This window comes from Sapajus apella, unplaced genomic scaffold, assembly GCF_009761245.1.
Source record: "Sapajus apella isolate SASKATOON/1434 unplaced genomic scaffold, GSC_monkey_1.0 scaffold20, whole genome shotgun sequence".
Classification (NCBI taxonomy): Eukaryota; Metazoa; Chordata; class Mammalia; order Primates; family Cebidae; genus Sapajus; species Sapajus apella.
In genome coordinates this window covers 27,455,589-27,475,245 of record NW_022436960.1, presented here as the reverse complement: position 1 = coordinate 27,475,245, position 19,657 = coordinate 27,455,589, and the positions used below count along the sequence as shown (strand labels likewise).

General features: G+C 49.7%; 1 protein-coding gene across 9 annotated transcripts in view; it reads left to right on the top strand.

Moving 5' to 3' along the window:
* The window catches only part of JDP2 (Jun dimerization protein 2), a 44,704-nt gene extending 33,547 nt beyond the window's left edge, over positions 1–11,157 (top strand). For 4 of the 9 annotated variants that reach the window (XM_032287799.1, XM_032287798.1, XM_032287800.1 and 1 more), the window contains exons 3-5: positions 906–1,052; positions 2,006–2,110; positions 9,989–11,157. In XM_032287799.1, the coding sequence (XP_032143690.1) occupies positions 906–1,052; positions 2,006–2,110; positions 9,989–10,174 (438 nt within the window). In that variant the 3' untranslated portion in view covers positions 10,175–11,157. The remainder of the gene's footprint in view (positions 1–905; positions 1,053–2,005; positions 2,111–9,988) is intronic. The other 5 variants (XM_032287803.1, XM_032287802.1, XM_032287804.1 and 2 more) reach the window with 3 other exon arrangements.
* The last annotated feature ends 8,500 nt before the right edge of the window (positions 11,158–19,657 follow it).

The following is a 19,657-nucleotide window of genomic DNA, read 5'->3' as shown; positions in this document are numbered from 1 at the left end:
CTGGGAGGTGCTTGGGTGTGGCGGTGTTGATGAGGCGGCTCTGCAGCTGACTCCCAGGTGGGGTGGGAATGGGGCAGGGAGAAGCTCAGAGGTAGTGGGGAATCAGAAAGGGGACTGCCCTGCCAAGGCCTGTGCTGACGGCCATGGTGCTGTTCTCGGGCCCGGGGCCCTCTGTCCTGAGCTCTCAGAGCATGCTGGGAGTGTTCAGAGAGAGGCTGTTTATTTTCCTGGCCTATAGCCCTTTGGGCTGAGACCTTGTTCCAGGCCTTGGGCTGCAAGAGTCACCGCCCGCATCCTCCTCCCTGGCTGGAGAAGTGAGAGAGTTGGCAAGCCCAGGGCAATCCAGTGGCTTCTCTAATGGCCTGACTCTGGGCTGTCCCCAGCCCAGCTGGTCCTGGTGTCCTTCAGACTTTCCTGGTAGGTAACAGACAGCAAGAGGTACCACATCAAAGTGTTCCTGATGGACTGGGGCTTCAAGGGCCAGTGGCCAGGAGCAGAGTGCTTGAAACCAGAGAAATCTGAGTTTGAATCCTGACTCTGCTATTTTCTAGTTGTATGGCCTTGGGCAAATTGAATTATTGAGCCTCAGTCTCACCATCTGTAAAATGGGACAGTAATAGTAACTCCCTCATAAAACTTTGATGGCAAGGATTAAATGACATGTATTTAAAGCATTTAGCAAAGGAGGTAACAAATGGTACCCCTTGTTATTATTACTAATGGAGCAATAGCATCAGCAACTTTGATTCGATGTCTGTGCCAGTGGGTAGTGAGTCTCCTTCTCTCCTTTTGAGGGGTCCTATTTCATGAATGGTGAATTTCCTAACATGTCAGGAGGGAGAAGCAAGCCCGGAGACTCAGGAGGCTCCTTGCTTGTGCCCCAGTGTCCTTCCACTCTCCCACAGGTGGGCATCCTGGGGAAGGGATTAAAGCTGATGAGGAGGCTGGGGACACTGTTAGTGACAAGAGGAAATGGGTCCCAGCATTTGGAAGGGCCAAGAAAGGAATATTGGGTATGGAGCAGCAGGGAAGATCTTAAATCCCAGCAGAGGGTAAGAGGGGAGGACAAACATAGTCAAGGAGGCCGGAAGGGGCGGGAGTGGAATGTGGAACCTGTGTTCATGCCCAAGGCATTTTTAAAGGAAGTGCCTGGGAGCCACTAGCCTGGAAAATTGTACCCAGAGGGCTTGGGCTGGGCAAAAGAAAAGGCCGTCACCGCCCATTGGGTGCCACTTCTGTGTGAGTAGACTTGCCAGGCTCCGGCATTCCTGCACTCCTCATCTGGCTTTAACCCTTTTCTCTGCCTTTGCGTATTCTTCCTCCAGGAGGCCCACCTGTGGGAGAGCTGAAGGACCCCGGAGGCAGAAGCGAGGGGCCTCCTGCGTCTCTGGGCTTGCTTCTCTCTCAGGACATCTGAACCCGGATGTCTGTCTTAGTTCATTTTGTGTTGCTGTAGAGTGCCAACTTGGTAGTTTATAAAGAAAATAAATGTATTTCTCGCAGTTCTGGAAGTTGTGAAGTCCGTTGTCAGGGTGCTGGTGTCTTGTGAAGCCCTTCTTGCTGCATCATCCTAGGGCAGAAGGTGGGAAAGCAAGCGAGCACAAGAGAGCAAGAAAGGGCCAAACTTCCTTCTATAACAAACCCCTTTTTCTTATAACAACGTTAATCCATTCATTAATATTGTTACTAACCCTCTGTTACAGGCGCCGCCTCTCAACACTGTTGTGTTGGGGATTAAGCTTCTAACACTTGAAGTTTGGGAAACCATAGCAGAATCCCTGCCCTTTTGGGCCGCTGACTCCTCCCTGGGATGTTCTGAGAGGATCCTTAGATTGGCTGGGAGATGTTTCTAACTCTCCAGCCAGTGAGCTGGCAGAAGTGTTCCCTTGTTCCCTGCGGAGTTGTGGGTTAGGAAGGCGAAATTGTCCCTCTGTCTGTGTGTCAGGTGAGAAGCCATACTTCAGGCCTGTTTCAACGTCTAATCAGTGGCTCTGTGCCCTCACAGTTAGATGAGGAAGAGGAGCGAAGGAAAAGGCGCCGGGAGAAGAACAAAGTCGCAGCAGCACGATGCCGGAACAAGAAGAAGGAGCGCACGGAGTTCCTGCAGCGGGTGAGCTGGCCGGGTGGGTGGGGAGGCCTGCCGTTCCTCGGAGTGAGCTTGTGTACTCTGGACCGGGAGAGGCCATCAGATGTCTCTGTAGTCAGTGAACATCTGCTAGCAGCTGCCAAAGCAGCCTTGGCCCCTCTGCTCTTTCCTACCTCCTGTTTCCGCCCCACCTCTGAACCAAGACAACCACGGGCAGCCTTCAGCAGTTCCTGCCCACACAACCCTTGGAACCCCAAGAAAGAAGGAGGTGCCGCGTTCCCCTCCACTGAAGCTAGACCCTTGGTGCTGATTGACCCAGATGGCCCAGGACTGCCACTGTCTATTTTGGTTCCCTGGTGGCTACCAAAGTTGTCTAGGGTGGGTGCCAATGAAGCTAGGTCGTAACATCCTGCATGTGGGCAGTGGACACAGCCTCTGGCCTGGCTACATCTGCACAGGGAAAAGCTCCTTCCCTCAGCTGCAGGTGGCTTATCCAGCCCTGCATGCCATCTGGCCAGCCCCTCAGCCACACTGAAGGTGGCCTCCAAGCTCTTTGCTGCTGCCTCTGGGAATCAGGGGTCAGCTCTGCATGCAGAGGTCAGCCAGGGGTTGCTCTTCCTCCTGGCCCTACCTGCCCTTTCATGTGGAATGTGCCGAGCAGGATGTTAGTTGTTTTTCTCCCCGGAGTCTTGCCTCTTAGAGCTTCCCTGCATCTCAGAAATGGTGGCTGGCAGTGAGGGAACATGACCAGAAAGCTAATCGGTCCAAGCCAGTAGACTCTTATCTTTTCACCCCTGATTATTGGTTCATTGCTGAATAATAAAAACATAATGGAGCAGGTCCTATTCTAAACGTACACAGTGATTAACAATAGTTGCCACTATTTGTAAAGTTGGGTGCTGTGCTAAATGTTGTATGTACATTATCTCATTGTATTGGGATAATAACCACATGAAGTGGGTCCGTTCATTATCCTCTTTCACCAGATGAGGAAACTGAGGAAGAGTGGGGCTAAGTAACTTGCCCACATCTCTGTTATATTGGCTTTGATTCATTCATTCATTTGTTTGCTCTCTTGTTCATTAATTGATTCAACAGGTATTTTTAAGCATGTACTAAATGTGCCCCTCTGTGCTGGGTACACTGGGGGCACATAGGAGCGACAGTCCTCCTGTGGGAGCTGGAGAGACAAGGCTAGGACTAGCCTAGACTAGCCGAGTGTTCTTGGACGCTGGAGAGTCTATGGGTCTCTTCTCATGCTTGCAACAAGCAGAGAGCTATTCTGTAGTTGAGTGTAGACAGCATGGGGCCGCATATCTACTTCCAGGCTGAGTGTGCAGGGCAGGGAATGGTTATTATAGATGGGGGTTAGATTCCTGGATCTGGGAGCTTCTTGGAAGAGATGGTGCTATAACACTGGGCTGGAAATCTTCAGGAATTTTCTAAGACATGGGCCTTCAAGATGGATGGAGTGTCACATACCTCATTTCCAGCACTGAGTGCCTGCCATGAGCAGAGCTGGATGAGAAACTGCAGGGACTGGGGAACCTTCGTGTGAGATCCCTGCCTTCAGGAGCTTGTCGGCCAGTTACCAGGCGAGATAGGCCCGAGTGGACAGCATGTTAGTGACACACGAGTGCCACAAAGAGTAGGTGCCCGATGAACGGCGCTCACTGCCCTTCACATTCCGGGAACACTTGCTGAGCACCTACTGTGTGCGAGGCATTTCTGGTGTTTTATTTAATCCTTATAACAGTCCAGTGAGATAATATCATGTATCCCCATTTTAGAGACTGACCTGTAGCTCAGAGGGGTCAAGTTACTTGGCCAAGTGAGTGGTAAGCTTGGTTTCATTCATCCTTTGCTGATCTGCCCGTCCTTTTAGTAGATGTTTATGAGTGCCTGCGGCACCGAGGGCAGGCGGGGGTGTCGGCAGTGGAATGGCAGGCAGGAAACGAGAAATAGTGACATGCTGAGCGGGCAAGTCCAGTGAGCTGTGAGAACACACAGCAGGGGCCCTACCCTGGTCTAGGCTAAGGAAAGGCTGCTTCCATTCAGACATAAAAGAGGAGTGAGATGAAGGCCCTAGTGGGTTACCAGGAATGGAAGGGCTCAAGCAAAGGCAAGAGGTGCTGTTTACAGATGTGTTTAAGGCATTGAAAAGGAGACCGGCCGGAGTTTAGAGTACCACGTGTCGGGGTGGAGAGGCAGGCAGGGCCCAGATCCCTCATAATAGGGTGATGCTAGATGCCGGGTTGCCTGAGGCATGCCTAGTCTGTGCCTGTTGTCCTGGCCTCATGATTAGTAGCCCCTTCTTTGACTCTCACAAGTGCTGCCTTAGGATGATGGATTATACGGTCATGGAGAGCCACTGAAGGGTTGCAGGAGGGGAGGCACGCCTTCAAAAGATCCCTCTGGCTGCAGCGGGGGGCACAGATTGGGGTGGAAGGATCAGTTTTTGGAAGTATCATATTGTTCCAGTGAAAGGGAAGCGTGCAGCCTTGGGGTCTTGGGGGAGATTTGGGCAGCATTGTCGGGGCCCAAACCCAGTCCTCCCCGCACCCCTGTGTTCTCCTCCTCCTCCCCAGCCTTGGAAGCAGAGGTTGGGTGTGAAGTGTAGGGCAGGAGTGCAGGTGGCTGTGTTGACAGTCAGTGCCTGCAGACCTGGGGGATTCCTCTTGTATTTTTTTTCAATAAGTAAACTATTTACAAGGCTCAGAGATGCATATATTCATTGTTAATAAATATTAATTATTAAGTTAGGGGATATATACAACTGGGACATATATCTGTAGGTGGCCTTTCATAGCCGAGCGTTCTGCATCTGTGATTCGACCAACAGCAGATCAAAAATATTCAGAAAAAGAAGCATCTGTACTGAACACATGCAGGCTTTTTTCCTTATTATTCCCCAAACAATGTAGCATAACAGCGATTTACATAGCATTTACATTGTATTCGTCATTATAAATAACCTAGAAAATGATTTAAAGTATACGAGAGATGTGTATTGGTGATATCCAAATAACGGGCCTTTTATGGAAGGAACTTGAGCATCCTCGGATTTTGGTATCCGCGGGGAGTCCTGGGACCAATCGCCCAAGGCTACTGAGAGAAAATTGTGTATATATTATAGGTAAAAAGCCACCATCCCACCCTTGACCCCTGGACACCCAGCTCCATACCTGGAAGATTCTTATTGCATCTCGGAATTTGCCTGCCTAGACTAGCTGAGGCCCTGAACCTGGGGAAGGGGCAGGCCTTGGGAGGGGTCAGGTCCACACCCTGCAGGCCCTGGGGCTACCTCAGCACCTCCTCTGTCTGCAGTCAGGAGCAGTGGCCTTGAGGCTTCTGCCTTGTATAAAGCTGACAGCTCCTGTCACGCTGCTGTCCGAACAGTTCTCTCGAGATTGGTAGCAATAATGCTATCTCGCAGTCCTGTGGTGCCCTCTGGTCTTCATGGCCACTCTCTCCTTGATGATCACAGTGGCTCTGGGAGGAGGAAAGGCAGTCCCGTCCATTGATGAAGTTCAAGGTCACACGGTGGCTGAATCAGGACTAGAACCTGGGGCTTCCTCTGTGCCCCAAACAATATTCAGGTTGCCCAGACTTAAGAGAAAATCGGAAACTTGTTAATGGAAGCATAGCTAGCAAGTAGCAGCGTCAGGATTTTAATCCAGACAGGTCTTTCAGGCTCCAAGGGCCATATCAGGCTGCTTCCCAGCTCTTACAAAAAGTTAGTGGAATTCCATTTTATGTGCCTTAGAATGGGTTTTTAAAAATATAGACTCAGATGACCTTTTGTTGTTTTTGAAACAGAATCTTACTTTGTCACACAGGCTGGAGTGCAGTGGCACAATCATAGCTCACTGCAGCCTTGTACTCCCAGGCTCAAGTGATCCTCCCACCTCAGCCTCCTGAGTAGCTGGGACTACAGGCATGCCACCATGCCTGGCTAATTTTTTATTTTTTATAGAGACAGGGACTCCCTGTGTTGCCTAGGCTGGTCTCGAACTCCTGGACACAAGTGATCCTCCCACCTCAGCCTTCCAAAGTGCTCCGATTACAGTCTTGAGCCACCATGCCCAGCCAATTCAAACAATCTTAATGCTTAAAGTCCCTGTGCCTATCATCATATTTTCTGGGAGGAAATTGAGGCCCAGAGAGAAGTGACGTGGCCAAGGTCACACAGCTAGGATTAAAAGCCAGGACACCCAGCCCCTCACCTTGTATTCTTTCTACTGCCTTTGCCAACCACAGTGTAGGTGGCAGAACTTGACTTGTACTAATTTTATTCTAAAACAACAAATGGTTTCATTTTCTCTAGGGCAATAAATATCCAACAGAAGGCAAAACAATGAACAAAAATGCAGCCAGAGGTATATGCTTCATAATTAATGCGAGAAAGATCCTAGCTCAGTTCCTTCATTAATTAGATAAACAAATTAGGTAATTGCCATTACAAAGTCACAAACCACTTCTACAATCATGGTTTTAAAAAAAAGATTCTTCTGAAATCAACTTATACTTACACAATAAATAAATATGTAGAGCCAACCAGTAACACTTTGAGGATGGAAGGCAGTGAAACTAAAACGCAGTTAGTTATATGTTGGCTGGGCATGGTGGCTCATGCCTGTAATCTCAGCACTTTGGGAGGCCGAAGCAGGCAGATCACTGGAGGCCAGGAGTTCAAGACCAACCTGGCCAACATGGTGAAACCCCGTCTCTACTAAATATACAAAAATTAGTCAGGCGTGGTGGCACATGGCTGTAATTCTAGCTACTGGGGAGGCTGAGACACGAGAATTGCTTGAACCTGGGAGGCAGAGGTTACAGTGAGCCAAGATCGTGCCCACAGCACTCCAGCTTAGGTGACAAAGTGAGACTCTGTCTCAAAAAAAAAAAAAGGCAGCTACATTCTGACAGCCGGACAATCAGATTTCGGGATAGTCCATGATGTACCCTAACATTTAAAACCCACAGAATATCATGTTCTTTGCACGATAACTGCATGAGTAAAGCAAGTTGCCCTACACTGCATTGATCTTTCTGTGTGATACAGATGTTCCCACATAGTTGGTTTGACACGTGGTAATTTCTCAGAGGCGGATATGTGTGTGCAGTGCTATTGAATTCTGCCTGTCAGACACTTCCCCTTGCATGTCCAGTTTTAACTTCACACTCACTGTACCCAAAACAAACTTCTTCCTTTTCCTTTCCACCACTTTCCAGAACGGCTCCCCTCCCAGGCTCCGGTCCTCAGACCCTCCGTCAGGTTCATAGTCAGCTCTCTGCCCTATCTCCTTCCTGCTCCAAATCCAGGCAGTCACCAAGATCTGCTGATTTTTTCTTTGAGACGTTTTGCTTCTCTTCTTCTCTCTCCTCTTTATGCTATTCTCTTGCTCATGTGTTACAGGCGAAATTCCTTAAGCCTCTCTAACTGTTTGGTTTACAAAGTGCTTTTCCCTGTGAGTCCATCTAATCCTCACGATCCTCCCCTGTCTACAGAGGGGATAACTGAGGCTCAGAGAAGTTAAGAAACTTATTTCTGGCTGGGCGCGGTGGCTCATGCCTGTAATCCTAACACTTTGGGAGGCCAAGGTGGGTGGATCACCTGAGGTCAGGAATTCAAGGCCAGCCTGGCCATCGTGGTGAAACCCCATCTTAAAAAAAAAAAAAAAAAGAAAAGAAACTTATTTCTAGACTCAGATTCTCAACCCATAAGCTTTCCAGAGCTACAGGCTGGCTTTAAACCCACCTTTGCAGCTTTATACCCTACTATGTCCTGAAGTGAGCTATGGTTACGGTGGAATCATTTCACCTTCTAAATTCATCCTAAGCTTTCCCATGTCTGGGTCCTTGTTCACACCGGTTTCCCCACCCGAAAAAGCCCCTCCTTCCCCTTCTCAACCCAGCCAGAGTCAACCCATCTTTCATGCCCCAGGAGAGACCTGCTCTTTAAGCCCTTTCTGAAATCTTCTGAACCCTGGGTGGCTGATGGCCACACACTAAGCTCTGCCTTGCCACATGCATTACATCTTCCCCTTAGAGTGGAAATGCCGTAAGAGCCATGTGGGGACTCGTGGCCCTTGCATTCCCAGGGCATTCACTGTACACAGCAGGGCCTCAGCAAACACTCACGGACGGGTGGGTTCCCGATACTCCTTGAGGCAGGGGCTCAGGAGAGTTTGAGGATGGAGCTAAGCCCTAGGACTGGGGAGACCGTGGTGGTCAGAGGGTTTGTGAGAAGTTCCCAATGTCACCAGAGAGTCACCAGTGGGCAGGGGGCTGACACTGGCACCTAACTGCCCCGGCCTGAGTGCTCACAGGGTTTCATGCGGGGTCTCTCCTGGCCCTCCGAGATGTGTCCCTCTTGGAATTCTCAGGGCAGAGGACCAGGCCAACTTCCTAGTCATGTCCCAGCCTGTGGAACCAAAAACCACCAGAGCTGATTTTTAATAATTTCCCCCAGCATTTTTTTTTCCCTTGAGTGAGGCTGTTTTCTCACAGCATCTGGTCACGAGGCCGGCCTGTCTCAGCAGTTCTGAGTTCCCAGGCGCTCATGCTACTGCCTTGGAGATAGGCACAGGAGCATTTTGGTCAGACCAGCTGTGGGGGGAGGAAGATGGAACCCCTGGAGGGAAGGGCTCCTGGGACCCCCTGGGGAGGCCGCTCCACCCGTGCCCTGCCAGGAGGATGGCAGCGTATGGGCCCACAGCCCCTCCGGTCACAGGCCCTCCAGTGTCACACACGCAGTAGCGACCACTGCTTGCTGTTTGACTGACACAGGTCGCTCAATCTCTGCACTATCGACATTTTGGACTAAATAGTTATGGGGCTGGCCTGTGTGTTGAAGGGCGTTTACCTGCTAGATGCTGGTAGCACAGCTCCCCCTGAGTTGAGACTATCAAAAATGTCTGCAGACATTGCCAAATGTCTCTCGGGAGGCAAAAATCACTCCCAGCTGAGAACCACTGGTCTGAAACTTTGCTGGCCCTCGAATAAATGTCAACTCTCAAAGGTTTTAGACATAATCCAAGCTAAGTTATTCAGGTGCTGCCTGCTTTACTGTTCAACCCTCCAAGCCTTGACTCGACACGCCTATCTCGCATCCACACCATGGACGTGTAACCCTCACCACCTCCCGCATCAAATCGCCAACATTCCTTCCTTTCCCGGAACCTCTCCCGCTGAGCCGGAAGTTCCCTGGAAATCTCACTTGAGGTCTGTTGGAAACCTCATTTGGGATCCAGCAGGATGACCGTTGATTCCCTCTCTGTGGGCAAAGCTTCCAGATCACAGGGATAAGGAAGAGGCTATTTAAGTAATTATAGACTAATAGCTAGGAAGCACATGTCTTGGGAGGAATGTGACCACACTACACTCACTGATCCCGCAAGCCAAGGTATCTCTCACATGTGTCTGCACACATCAAAGCACATTGCCGTTACACTGCCATCTGTGTCCCCTCGTGAGGCCCCCCACCCCATGCTTGCTCCACAGACCTGCTCTAGGTCCACCTGGCCCCCTTTCTTTGCCCACCCTTTCTTTCTTGTGCAAAGGCTCTGAGGCAGCAGAGTATTTGGCGTACTTGAGCAACAGCAATATCACTGAAGCTGGGGTGGATTGCGGGAGGGGAGACAGATGGGACATGAGCCTGGCTGGCCCCAGAATATAACCTGGACTCATCCCACTGTGATGCAGGCCAGTGTCACCGGTGTGGCCGGCACTGGCTGCAGAGAGTCCGTTAGCCAGGGGCTCAGTAGCAGAGTCTGTTGCTTCCTCTTACAGGAACGTGGCAGGCAGAAAGGCCAGTGCCAGTCCAGAGTGCCCAGGCAGAGCATCCCCCGAGAGTCGGTCCCGGTGAAACTCACAGCGTGCTTCTGTGTTTGCGTACAGGAATCGGAGCGGCTGGAACTCATGAATGCAGAGCTGAAGACTCAGATCGAGGAGCTGAAGCAGGAACGGCAGCAGCTCATCCTGATGCTGAACCGACACCGCCCCACCTGCATCGTCCGGACCGACAGCGTCAAGACTCCCGAGTCAGAAGGCAACCCACTGCTCGAGCAGCTCGAGAAGAAGTGACCATGGGCTGGGAGGAGGCGGAGGAGGAGGAAGAGGAGGAGGAGGAAAAGTGACAACGATCGAGGAGGACGGGGCGCCCAGAGAGCCCTTCCTCTGGTGCATGAAAAACTGTGCAATGGGGTTCGGCACAGCCAACATCAGCCGAGCTTTTTTGTGAAACTCAGATCAGCCACCCAGGGGGAAAAGCGGGCTGAGGAAACCCAGAGGGACCAAGCGCTGAGACCAAAGTTGACCCTCGGGTAGGGTTGTCCTGCCTGGGGCCCCACTTGAAGGTAGCAGGACAGAGGCACCGAGGCCAGGGAGACGCCCAACGAGGCAACCCTGGGCCCTTCTTCGGCCTCTTCACCAGGGCACCCACCCGAGGAACCTCCCAACAGCCAGGAAAAGCCATGAGTTGCAACCAAAATGCGGCTGAGGATGGAACTCAGAATGAAACTGCAACCCATCTGCCCCCAGCCCTGCCCCTCACCCTGATGCGAAGCGGGAGAGGGGCATGCTGCGGGGCCCTGATGCCCCCACCCACCTCGGTCCAGCGCGGCCCTGCCCAGGAGGCGGCAGCCGGGTGCACCCTCGCCAGCCCTGCTGGAGTTTGCTGTGGGCACTGAGGCGCGGGCGCCCTTCCAAAGCACATACTCACCGAATGTTTACAGACTGGCTGTCCTGGCAGGGCTTTCAACTGCACATGTTTTTTATACTTTCCTTTTTTTTTTTTTTTTTTAAATATTTTTTACAAGAAAAGATTTTATACAAGCAATATATATATGGATTTCTATAATCACTCGATGTGATACAGTATAAATATGCTATGGTTTGTTTGTTATGAACAGATAGCCACCAGTTACGGCCGTTGTGTGTAACTCCTAAGTACTGTAGTCTCTGGGTGTTGGGGGTGGCCGGGGCGGGGGCGGGGTGCATTTCCATCCTTGTAAACCCTTCATAGTACTCAGTCCTGTATCGCTCAGTAAACATTGCTCTTACGTACACAGCTGCCTTGCGTGGTGTCTGCCTGGGGAAGGGGAGCAAGGCACACTCGGGGTGGGAGACCGTTTGGAACCTCTGCTGCAGGCCCTCTGCATTTTCACAACAGCCCTCCCGCTTCACAGATGAGGAAGCTAAGGCTCAGAGACATTAAGCCACCTGCAGTTACCATTTTGAGAGCAGTCAGCGTGTTCACTCACTCCACAGATGTTTTCTGAGAGCCTGTCATGTGTGTGTCAGGCCCTCAGAACTCACTGGAGGATGAAACAGACCTAAGTCTTGCCCTCGTGGGGCCTTCAGTAAGGAGCGAATGCTGTGCTTTGCTCCATACACTGTCTCATTTCACCTTCACGGCAGCCCTGCCGGGGAGCAGCACATGTCCCCAGTTCGAAGAGGGGGAATCAGAGGCCCAGGGTGAGTTTACTGGCAGCCACCGTTTGTTGAAGACCTATTTTGTGACACACAGACATAGTCTCATTCCCTTCTCACAACAGCACAAAATAGGCACAATTCCTCTCATTTTGCAGATGATTTAACAGAGGCTCAGAGAAGGTAAGTGACTTACCCAAGGTTACCCAGCTAGCAAGGGATGGAGCTGGTGTTTGAACTCTACCTCCAAAGGCCTGTGAGTCTCCTCTTGTCATCAACCGACTATGATTGTCCTCATGGTTGAATAGGAAGCTTATGAGGCCGTAGTTATAGACTTAGTTTCTGGGAAGGTTGGATAGAGTTCCAGGCTGTCTCATGATCACAGGTAGCGAACCTGCTACCCTGGTAAATGTGTGCCTGACCTGGGGAAGGGTGTGGATGGCTTCTCCATCTCATCACCTCCAAAGCTGAATCCCTTCCCCCCAGAGCCAGGGCAGCTCAGTGGCGTTTACTCAGTACCTGCTGTTTACCTGGCACTCGGTAGCTCTCAGGGCATGTCATGCACCAGGAAGGTGGGAGAGGTGTTCTTAGCTCCCTTGTATACTGAAGCTTGCAAAGTCTACGGTTTACCCAACTAAACTTGACTCCTGCATTCTAATCATGTGTCCTTTCTCCTCTATCACTGGACTTAGGATAACTAGTTGCTGGTGATGACTTCACGTCAAGAAGAGCAGTGAACCTGGGTTGCTTCCCAAATGGTGGACAAGGCCTTCTGGGATGGGCGGAAGTGGAGAATGGTGATGAACACACCTGTTTCCCTCCACCCAACACACTTGGCGTGGACTCCCTTGCACCCTGCCCTGGAAACAGCCTGGTCGGCTTACTGTCAACTGTGGCAGCCCACAGGAACCCCTCACACTATAATCCTTTGATTTTTTTTCAAGCCACGAGAAAAACAAAGAAGAAGACTTAGAAGGGCCCTTCCAGTGACCTCGAAGATGTCCTTGCAGGACTGCTGCCTGCTACTGGCTGTGGCTGCCCTGGCCCTGTGCTTGGGCACCAGGAGCTGGCATCTCCAAAATAAAGCCTCCTGAGCCTATGCAAGTGGGCTGTCTTCCAAAGTCAATACACCAGTGACTGTGCTGTGCAGAGCCTTCCTCACCAGGACCCCTAGCTGCGCCTGTGGCCAGAAGTCACAATTATAGGCTTTGTCACAAGAGCCAGCGTTTGAGTTTCTTCTGGGCACCTGCCACTGTGCATGTGTGACCTCAGCTGTTTTGTGCAACCTGGCTGGAAGGTACATGCTAGCATCCCCACATTACAGATGAGAAAACTGAGGCACACAGAGGAGGTGACCTGTCCAAGGTCACAGGTGTTAGGTGGCAGAGCCAGTGTGTTATTACCAGTCTAACTTCAGGGGCATACAACCTGGGGCTGAGCCTCCCTGTGAGAGGAAATGCTCCATGTTTGCGGTGTGACCTTGGTTCCCAGGGAACTTGTGCAGGAAGCCGGGAGAGATGGCACAGACCCACCTGTGCTCACAGCACATATTAAGAATTCCCAACTCTCAGGCACACCATCTCCAAGGGTGTGTACAGAAGACACACTTTCAAGGCAAACGGGTTCATGATGTGATCTTCTACTGACTAGCTGTGAGCCTCATTTTTCTTATCTGTGAAGTGGGAACAGTAATAATCCAAGTCTTTTTATGGAGTTATCAGGATCAAAAAAGGAACGGCTATACAAAGTGTTTTGTGAAATAACAGCTCCCTAAAATGGTAATTATTTTGTCCTCTGTTAGTGTGGATAGTTGCTGATATTTACATAGTTCAGGTTATTTAAATATGTTTTATTCTCTAAAAATGGGCTGCCAAGTTTGTGTTCTGACCCCGTACACAGTCCCTATTGTGTGATGAATGCCTGGGACCCCCGACCTCTGGATCTGTTCAGCTCCTGGCTGGTCACAACCAGCCGTGCTGGATGCATCATTTCCTCCCTGGGCCTCAATGTGCCCTCCTGCCAGGTGGCCATAAATAAGACCTGTGCCACCTCCGCCCAGGGTTCCTATGAGAATCAGTCAAGTTGATTAATGCAACCATCGCCTGAGAAAGACAAGACCCTTTAGCCATCAGATGGGCAGAAACAAATATGTGTTGGTAAGAATATGGGTTAGAGGAAACTTACATATGCTGCCAGTGAGAAACTGTGCAAAGCAATTTGGAAATAGCCAGTAACACGAAAGCTAAACACATCCTTCAACCTAGCAGTTTTCCTCCCTAGTCTTGGGAGGAGCTCTAGCACAGGGGCAAAATGAAATGTACAAGAATGTTCATCGATGCTTTGTTTGTATTTAAAAAATGTTGAAAACAATCTAAATGCCGATCAGCGTAAGAACCAATATACAAATTGTGGTCATTTCTTAAAATTAAATATTCATTAACAGGTAAAAAGAATGAACCAGAGCTATACGTATCAATGTGGATAAATCTCAGAAAGCTACTGTTGAGATGGAGAGTAGGGGAGCGAATTGCAGAAGGATACCACTTATGCCATGTTTCTAACTAAATGTGTATGTACGTTGATACTTTAATGCTTATGGGTGCACACAGATCTGGGTAATAGAGGTATAAAAGCCTGCACAAGAATGCTGTCAATATCACAATCAGTCATAGGGAGTGCACCTGGGAGGGCCGGCGAGAGGAGGAAACTAGGCATGGCATGGCAAGGGTAAGTAGGATACTGGATTTCAACTTCAACTCTAAATGTAACATTTTGTTTATTTTTTTAAAATCCCCGTCGGCCGGGCATGGTGGCTCACACCTGTAATCCCAGAACTTTGGGAGGCCAAGTCTGGTGGATCACCTGAGGTCAGGAGTTCAAGACCAGCCTAACAAGGTGAAACCCCGTCTCTACTAAAAAAACAAAAATTAGCCGGGTGTGGTGGCTCGAGCCTGCAGTCCCAGCTACTTGGGAGGCTGAGACAGGAGAATTGCCTGAACCCGGAAGGCGTAGGTTGCAGTCAGCCAAGATCGTGCCACTCACTACACTTAAGCCTGGGTATCAGAATGAGACTCCATCTCAAAAAAAAAAAAATACCCATCAAATGTAGAATGACGTTAGGATTTGTCAGAAGTGGGTAAGGATTTGTCAGAAGTGGGTGATGTGTGCATAGACGTGGGCTGTCTTCTCTACGCTCCTGTTATGCTTGATATATTCTGCAGTAAAAAAGAACAAGCCACAATGCAAAGAGTAGGTTTTGCTTTTATTATTTCCTTGGCAAACTCAGGAAATAAAACAAATCTGAAATTACAAAGGAATTGCAGCATATGTTCTTTGAATGTATGCAAATTTAATTACATGCCTGGAGGGAGAGAGAGACAATTCACAGGGTGGGATGAGTTTAGCTGGCTAAGCCCCTGGGGGAGGGTGCCCAAGGCTGAGGCCACCTTGGGGACAATTGCTCTGCTCTGCACTCAGTGGATCCTGGTCCCTGCTCTCTACAGGAGGAGCAATTAATGAAGTGTTCAAGGTTCATCTGGACTCTAGACTTCTTCCTCACATGCTGACTTTTCAACCCAACCCCTACTCAAAACTAACTGGACTGTGCCTGTAAGTGGAGCTGTGGACTGGAAGCCCGGCAAAGGGGAAGGCTTTGAAGACGGGAACCCAGTTTTCGCAGGTATATTTGCTTTCTGTTGCTACCATAATAAACTATTACAGATTTAATGCCTTAAAACAACACAAATTTTGTCTTGCAGTTCTGGATGTCCAAAGCCCAAAATGCTTCTCACTGGAGGCTCTCAGGGAAAATCCACTTTCTTGCTTTTTCCGGGTTGTGGAGGCTGCCCGCATTCTACCTTCAAAGCCACCAGTGGCCACACATCTTTCTCACCCACTGCTCTGACACTGACTCTCTGCATCCCTCTTCCATCTTTTTTTTGGAGATGGAGTTTCGCTCTTGTCGCTCAGGCTGTAGTGCAAAGGCATGATCTTGGCTCACTGCAACTGCCTTCCAGGTTCAAGCGATTCTCCTGCCTCAGCCTCCCAAGTAGCTGGGATTACAGGTGCCCATCATCACCCGGCTAACTTCATATTTTTAGTACAGATGGGGTTTCTCCATGTTGGTCAGGCTGGTCTCTAACTCCCAGCCTCAGGTGATCCACCTGCCTTGGCCTTCCAAAGTGCTGGGATTACAGGGGTGAGCCACCATACCTGACCTATTTTTTGTATTTTTTAGTAGAGATGGGGTTTCACCATGTTGGCCAGACTGGTTTTGAACTCCTGACCTCAAATGATCCACCCATCTCGGCCTCCCAAAGTGCTGGGATTACAGACGTGAGCCCCTGAGCCCAGCCTTCCCTCTTCCATCTTTTAAGGGCCCTTGTGAAGACACGCTGCCCACCCCACTAATCCAGATAATCTCCTTATTTTAATGTGTGCTGATTAGCAACCTTAATTCCACCTGCAACCTTAATTCCACCTGGCCACATGATGTATCCACAGGTTCCAGGGATTAGAAGATGGACGTCTTTGAGAGGAGATTATTCTGACTGCCACAGCAGGATATTCAGAATTGAAGGTTCTTAACTATTAGGTTGGCACAAACGTAATTGCAGTTTTTGCCATTAAAAGTAATGGCAAAAAACACAATTACGTTTGCACCAACCTAACGTGACCCATCTCACTACTAGGCAAGATAGGCTATTTCCCAGTGTAAGTGCCATGAGGATGGAGTCCCTGCGTGGTGCATCCCTAGTGCCTGTCACAGTGCTTGGTACATAGCAGAAGGTCAACACACACTATACATAGACATACAACCTACAGACTCACACACAAACTCAGATATGTGATACAATACAGACACAAGCATGGTTACATGCACGACACGCAGATACACATGTAGATACATAAATACATGTATTCACAGATACATTAAATGCAAAGTAATGAGATTGATGCAGGTCCTACTGCTTTATATTACACTTCTGAAATTCTGAAAGGAGTTTGTTCATCACACTGGCATATCTTCGTTCTTTGGAAATAGCTAACTTATGGTTAGTAAGGAGATTAAGTAAGGTGGACATACTGTTTTGGCTTTAAAAACTAGATATTGTGAGAGACTAATTTTTTTTTTTTTTAGATGGAGTCTCACTCTGTCGCCCAGGCTGGGGTGCAGTGGTGTGATCTCGGCTCACTGCCACCTCCGCCTCCTGGGTTCAAGAGATTCTCCTGCCTCAGCCTCCTGAGTAGCTTGAATTACAGGTGTGTACCACCACACCTGGCTAATTTTTATATTTTTAGTAGAGATGGGATTTCACCATGTTGGCCAGGCTGGTCTCAAACTCTTCACCTCAGGCGATCCACATGCTTTGACCTCCCAAAGTGCTGGGATTACAGGCATAAGCCACCATGCCCAGCCCGAGACTGATTTTTTGTTTGGCTCCTAAACTGACTCTGGACTCTGTGGGTGGTTCCTAAAGAGGCGGCTACTAACGCTTTGGACTATTTGTGAAGTAATTACATGTTTGGGTCAGCCTCTACCTCTCTAAAGGATGGTTGGTCGGTACTAGACACCTGTTCTGCTCCATTTAAAATCCTCTGACTCTGTCGCATGACCAGTTCTGAACAGGTGAGCAACTTTACACAGGTGCAACCTAACAAAGCCTCCCTACAGGTGCACACCCTGGACCTTCCACTTCCTGTCCTGGGGGGCCTCTGTGGCTGCCTCCTTGGCACTTACGCATATGGAAACCTGGAAATTTGGGGAGTTAATGCCTGCAGGGCCTCCCTTGACTAATTGAGAGTCAAGAGGCAGACATTGAATAAATGTTTTTCCCTTTGATTCTCCAGGTGGAGGATTCCTAACTCTCCTACCGCCCCATTGTGTAATCCACAGGAGCTTTGATCTCCCTGACATTCCACAGAATCCTTCTCCCTTTGTGTGGTGCATTGAGCTAATCACACCCACAGGGCAGCAGCTGCAAGCGCCCCATAGGCCCTAGTGGCACACGGGCACAAGATGAGGGGCAGGAGGCCTCGCGAGGATTCTGGGCCTGCCACGCTGAGGGTGTTGACAGTGAGTGATGCAGTGTCCAAGGCATTCTGAAGCATCCCATTCAAAATAAGGGGCAGCTTATTGCACTTTGCACCCTATCACAGAGAAAGAGGCACGGGCCCCGTGGACCTCTTTGGATTTTGGAAGCAGCACAGAAACCACCCTAAGGAGGGGTGCTCTAACCCAATTGTCAGTGCTTTGGAAGGTTGCCAGTTTTTTGTTTTGTTTTGTTTTGAGACAGGGTCTCATTCTGTTGCCCAGGCTGGAGCGCCGTGGTCTGGACCTGGCTCACAGCAGCCCAGGCTCAAGTCATCCTCCTGCCTCTGCCTTCTGAGTAGCTGTAACCATGGATGGACACCACCACACCTGGCTGATATTTCTACTTTTTGTAGAAACAGGGACTTGCCATGTTGCCCAGGCTGGTCTTAAACTCCTGGGCTCAAGTGATCCTCCCTCCTCAGCTTCCCAAAGTGCTGGGGTTACAGGCATGAGCTGCCGTGCCCGGCCAAGGTGCCAGTTTTGAGTGGAGCCCAGAGCAAGGAAGGGCTCTGCAGCAGCTCTAGGCTTCAGTACACACTGCGCTGCCACTCATACCTTGTAACCTACAGACCCAGTAGAGCCAGAGGTCTCCATGGTCCATAAGGTTGGCTATTTCAAATGCACAACTCATAAATTAAAATAAACTTTATATGTCATTCCTCACTTCGAAATGTACCCAGTAAGAATTATCTTTCCTTGCCCCAGATGAAAGTTCCAACAACTTTTCTGCTCACTCTCAGATAACAGACAGTCTTCTGCCACACTAAGCAAAATGTATTAATTAGACACTCCAGTCTAAGGTAGACTCGAAATCTCAGGTTTTATTTAATGCTCAAATCTTCCCCTCCCCAGCTGGGGCTTGCAGCAGGCAGGCAGCCTGCAGTGGGGCAGGGAGAGCCGACCGTCTCTTCTCTGTTTCTCCCTTTGCCCATCTCCTTCTCCTCCCTTCTTCCCTTCCTCCCTCCCAAGCTGGCTGGCCAGTTTCCGACGCCTCCCGAGGTTGGAGCAGGAGGTGAGAGCAGTGGCAAGGGTGCAGGAATGGCCTAATGACATTGACCTGTTAGGATTCTGAGCCGGCTTTGGGTGCACTGGTCTTGGCACATCTTCGAAGCTGATCCTTTCTTTCATAGGTGCCTTGTGGGTTCTTCTGAGGCTTCTATCTTCAGGGACCTCTTTCCTGTATGTCCCAGGAGACTGCCTGTCACTTGTAGCATCTTGCTGGTACATCCCAGCATCCTCCAGATGGCCCTACTGGACAGAGCCCAGGACAGTCCAGCCCTTGACTTTGGGATGGCTTTGGGATGCCCTTGACATCCCTTGCCCAGAGACACACAGGATACATGGACTTAGCCTCGCACAGCCACTTCTTCAAGCGGTTCCATGGAAGTCCCCTCCTCACTGGGCTCGAGAAGAGGAGGCAGCAGCCCCTCCCTCCTGCCTGAAGGAAGGCAGGGACTCAGCACCACACGGGCTCTCTCCAAGGAAATAGCTCTACAAATGTCCCCCCAACCTTTGTTCTTGGGGTCCTTCTTATATGCTCAGACTGGAGAAGGGTCCAATCATTTTGTAACCAGTTCTTTAAAATGTGTACAGTCTGCAAGTGGTGATCTGGCTTCACATCTAATCCTTGGTGTCTCCAACAAAATTTTAATTCTAGGCTGGGCACTGTGGCTCACACCTGTAATCCCAACATTTTGAGAGTCCAAAATGGATGGATCATTTGAAGTCAAAAGTTCGAGACCAGCCTGACCAACATGGTGAAACCCAGCCTCTACTAAAAATACAAACGTTAGCTGGGCATGGTGGCAGGCACCTATAGTCCCAGCTACTTGGGAGACTGAGGCTGAGGCAGAAGAATCACTCGAACCCTGGGGATGGAAGTTGCAGTGAGCCAAGATTGTACCATTGCACTCCAGCCTGGGCGACAGAGTGAGAATCCATCTCAAAAAGAAAAAAATCATACGTAGAAATACGTAAATATGTTTATATGTTATACAGTATGTATGTAATATGTATTTATATTTTTTATATAATTTATATAC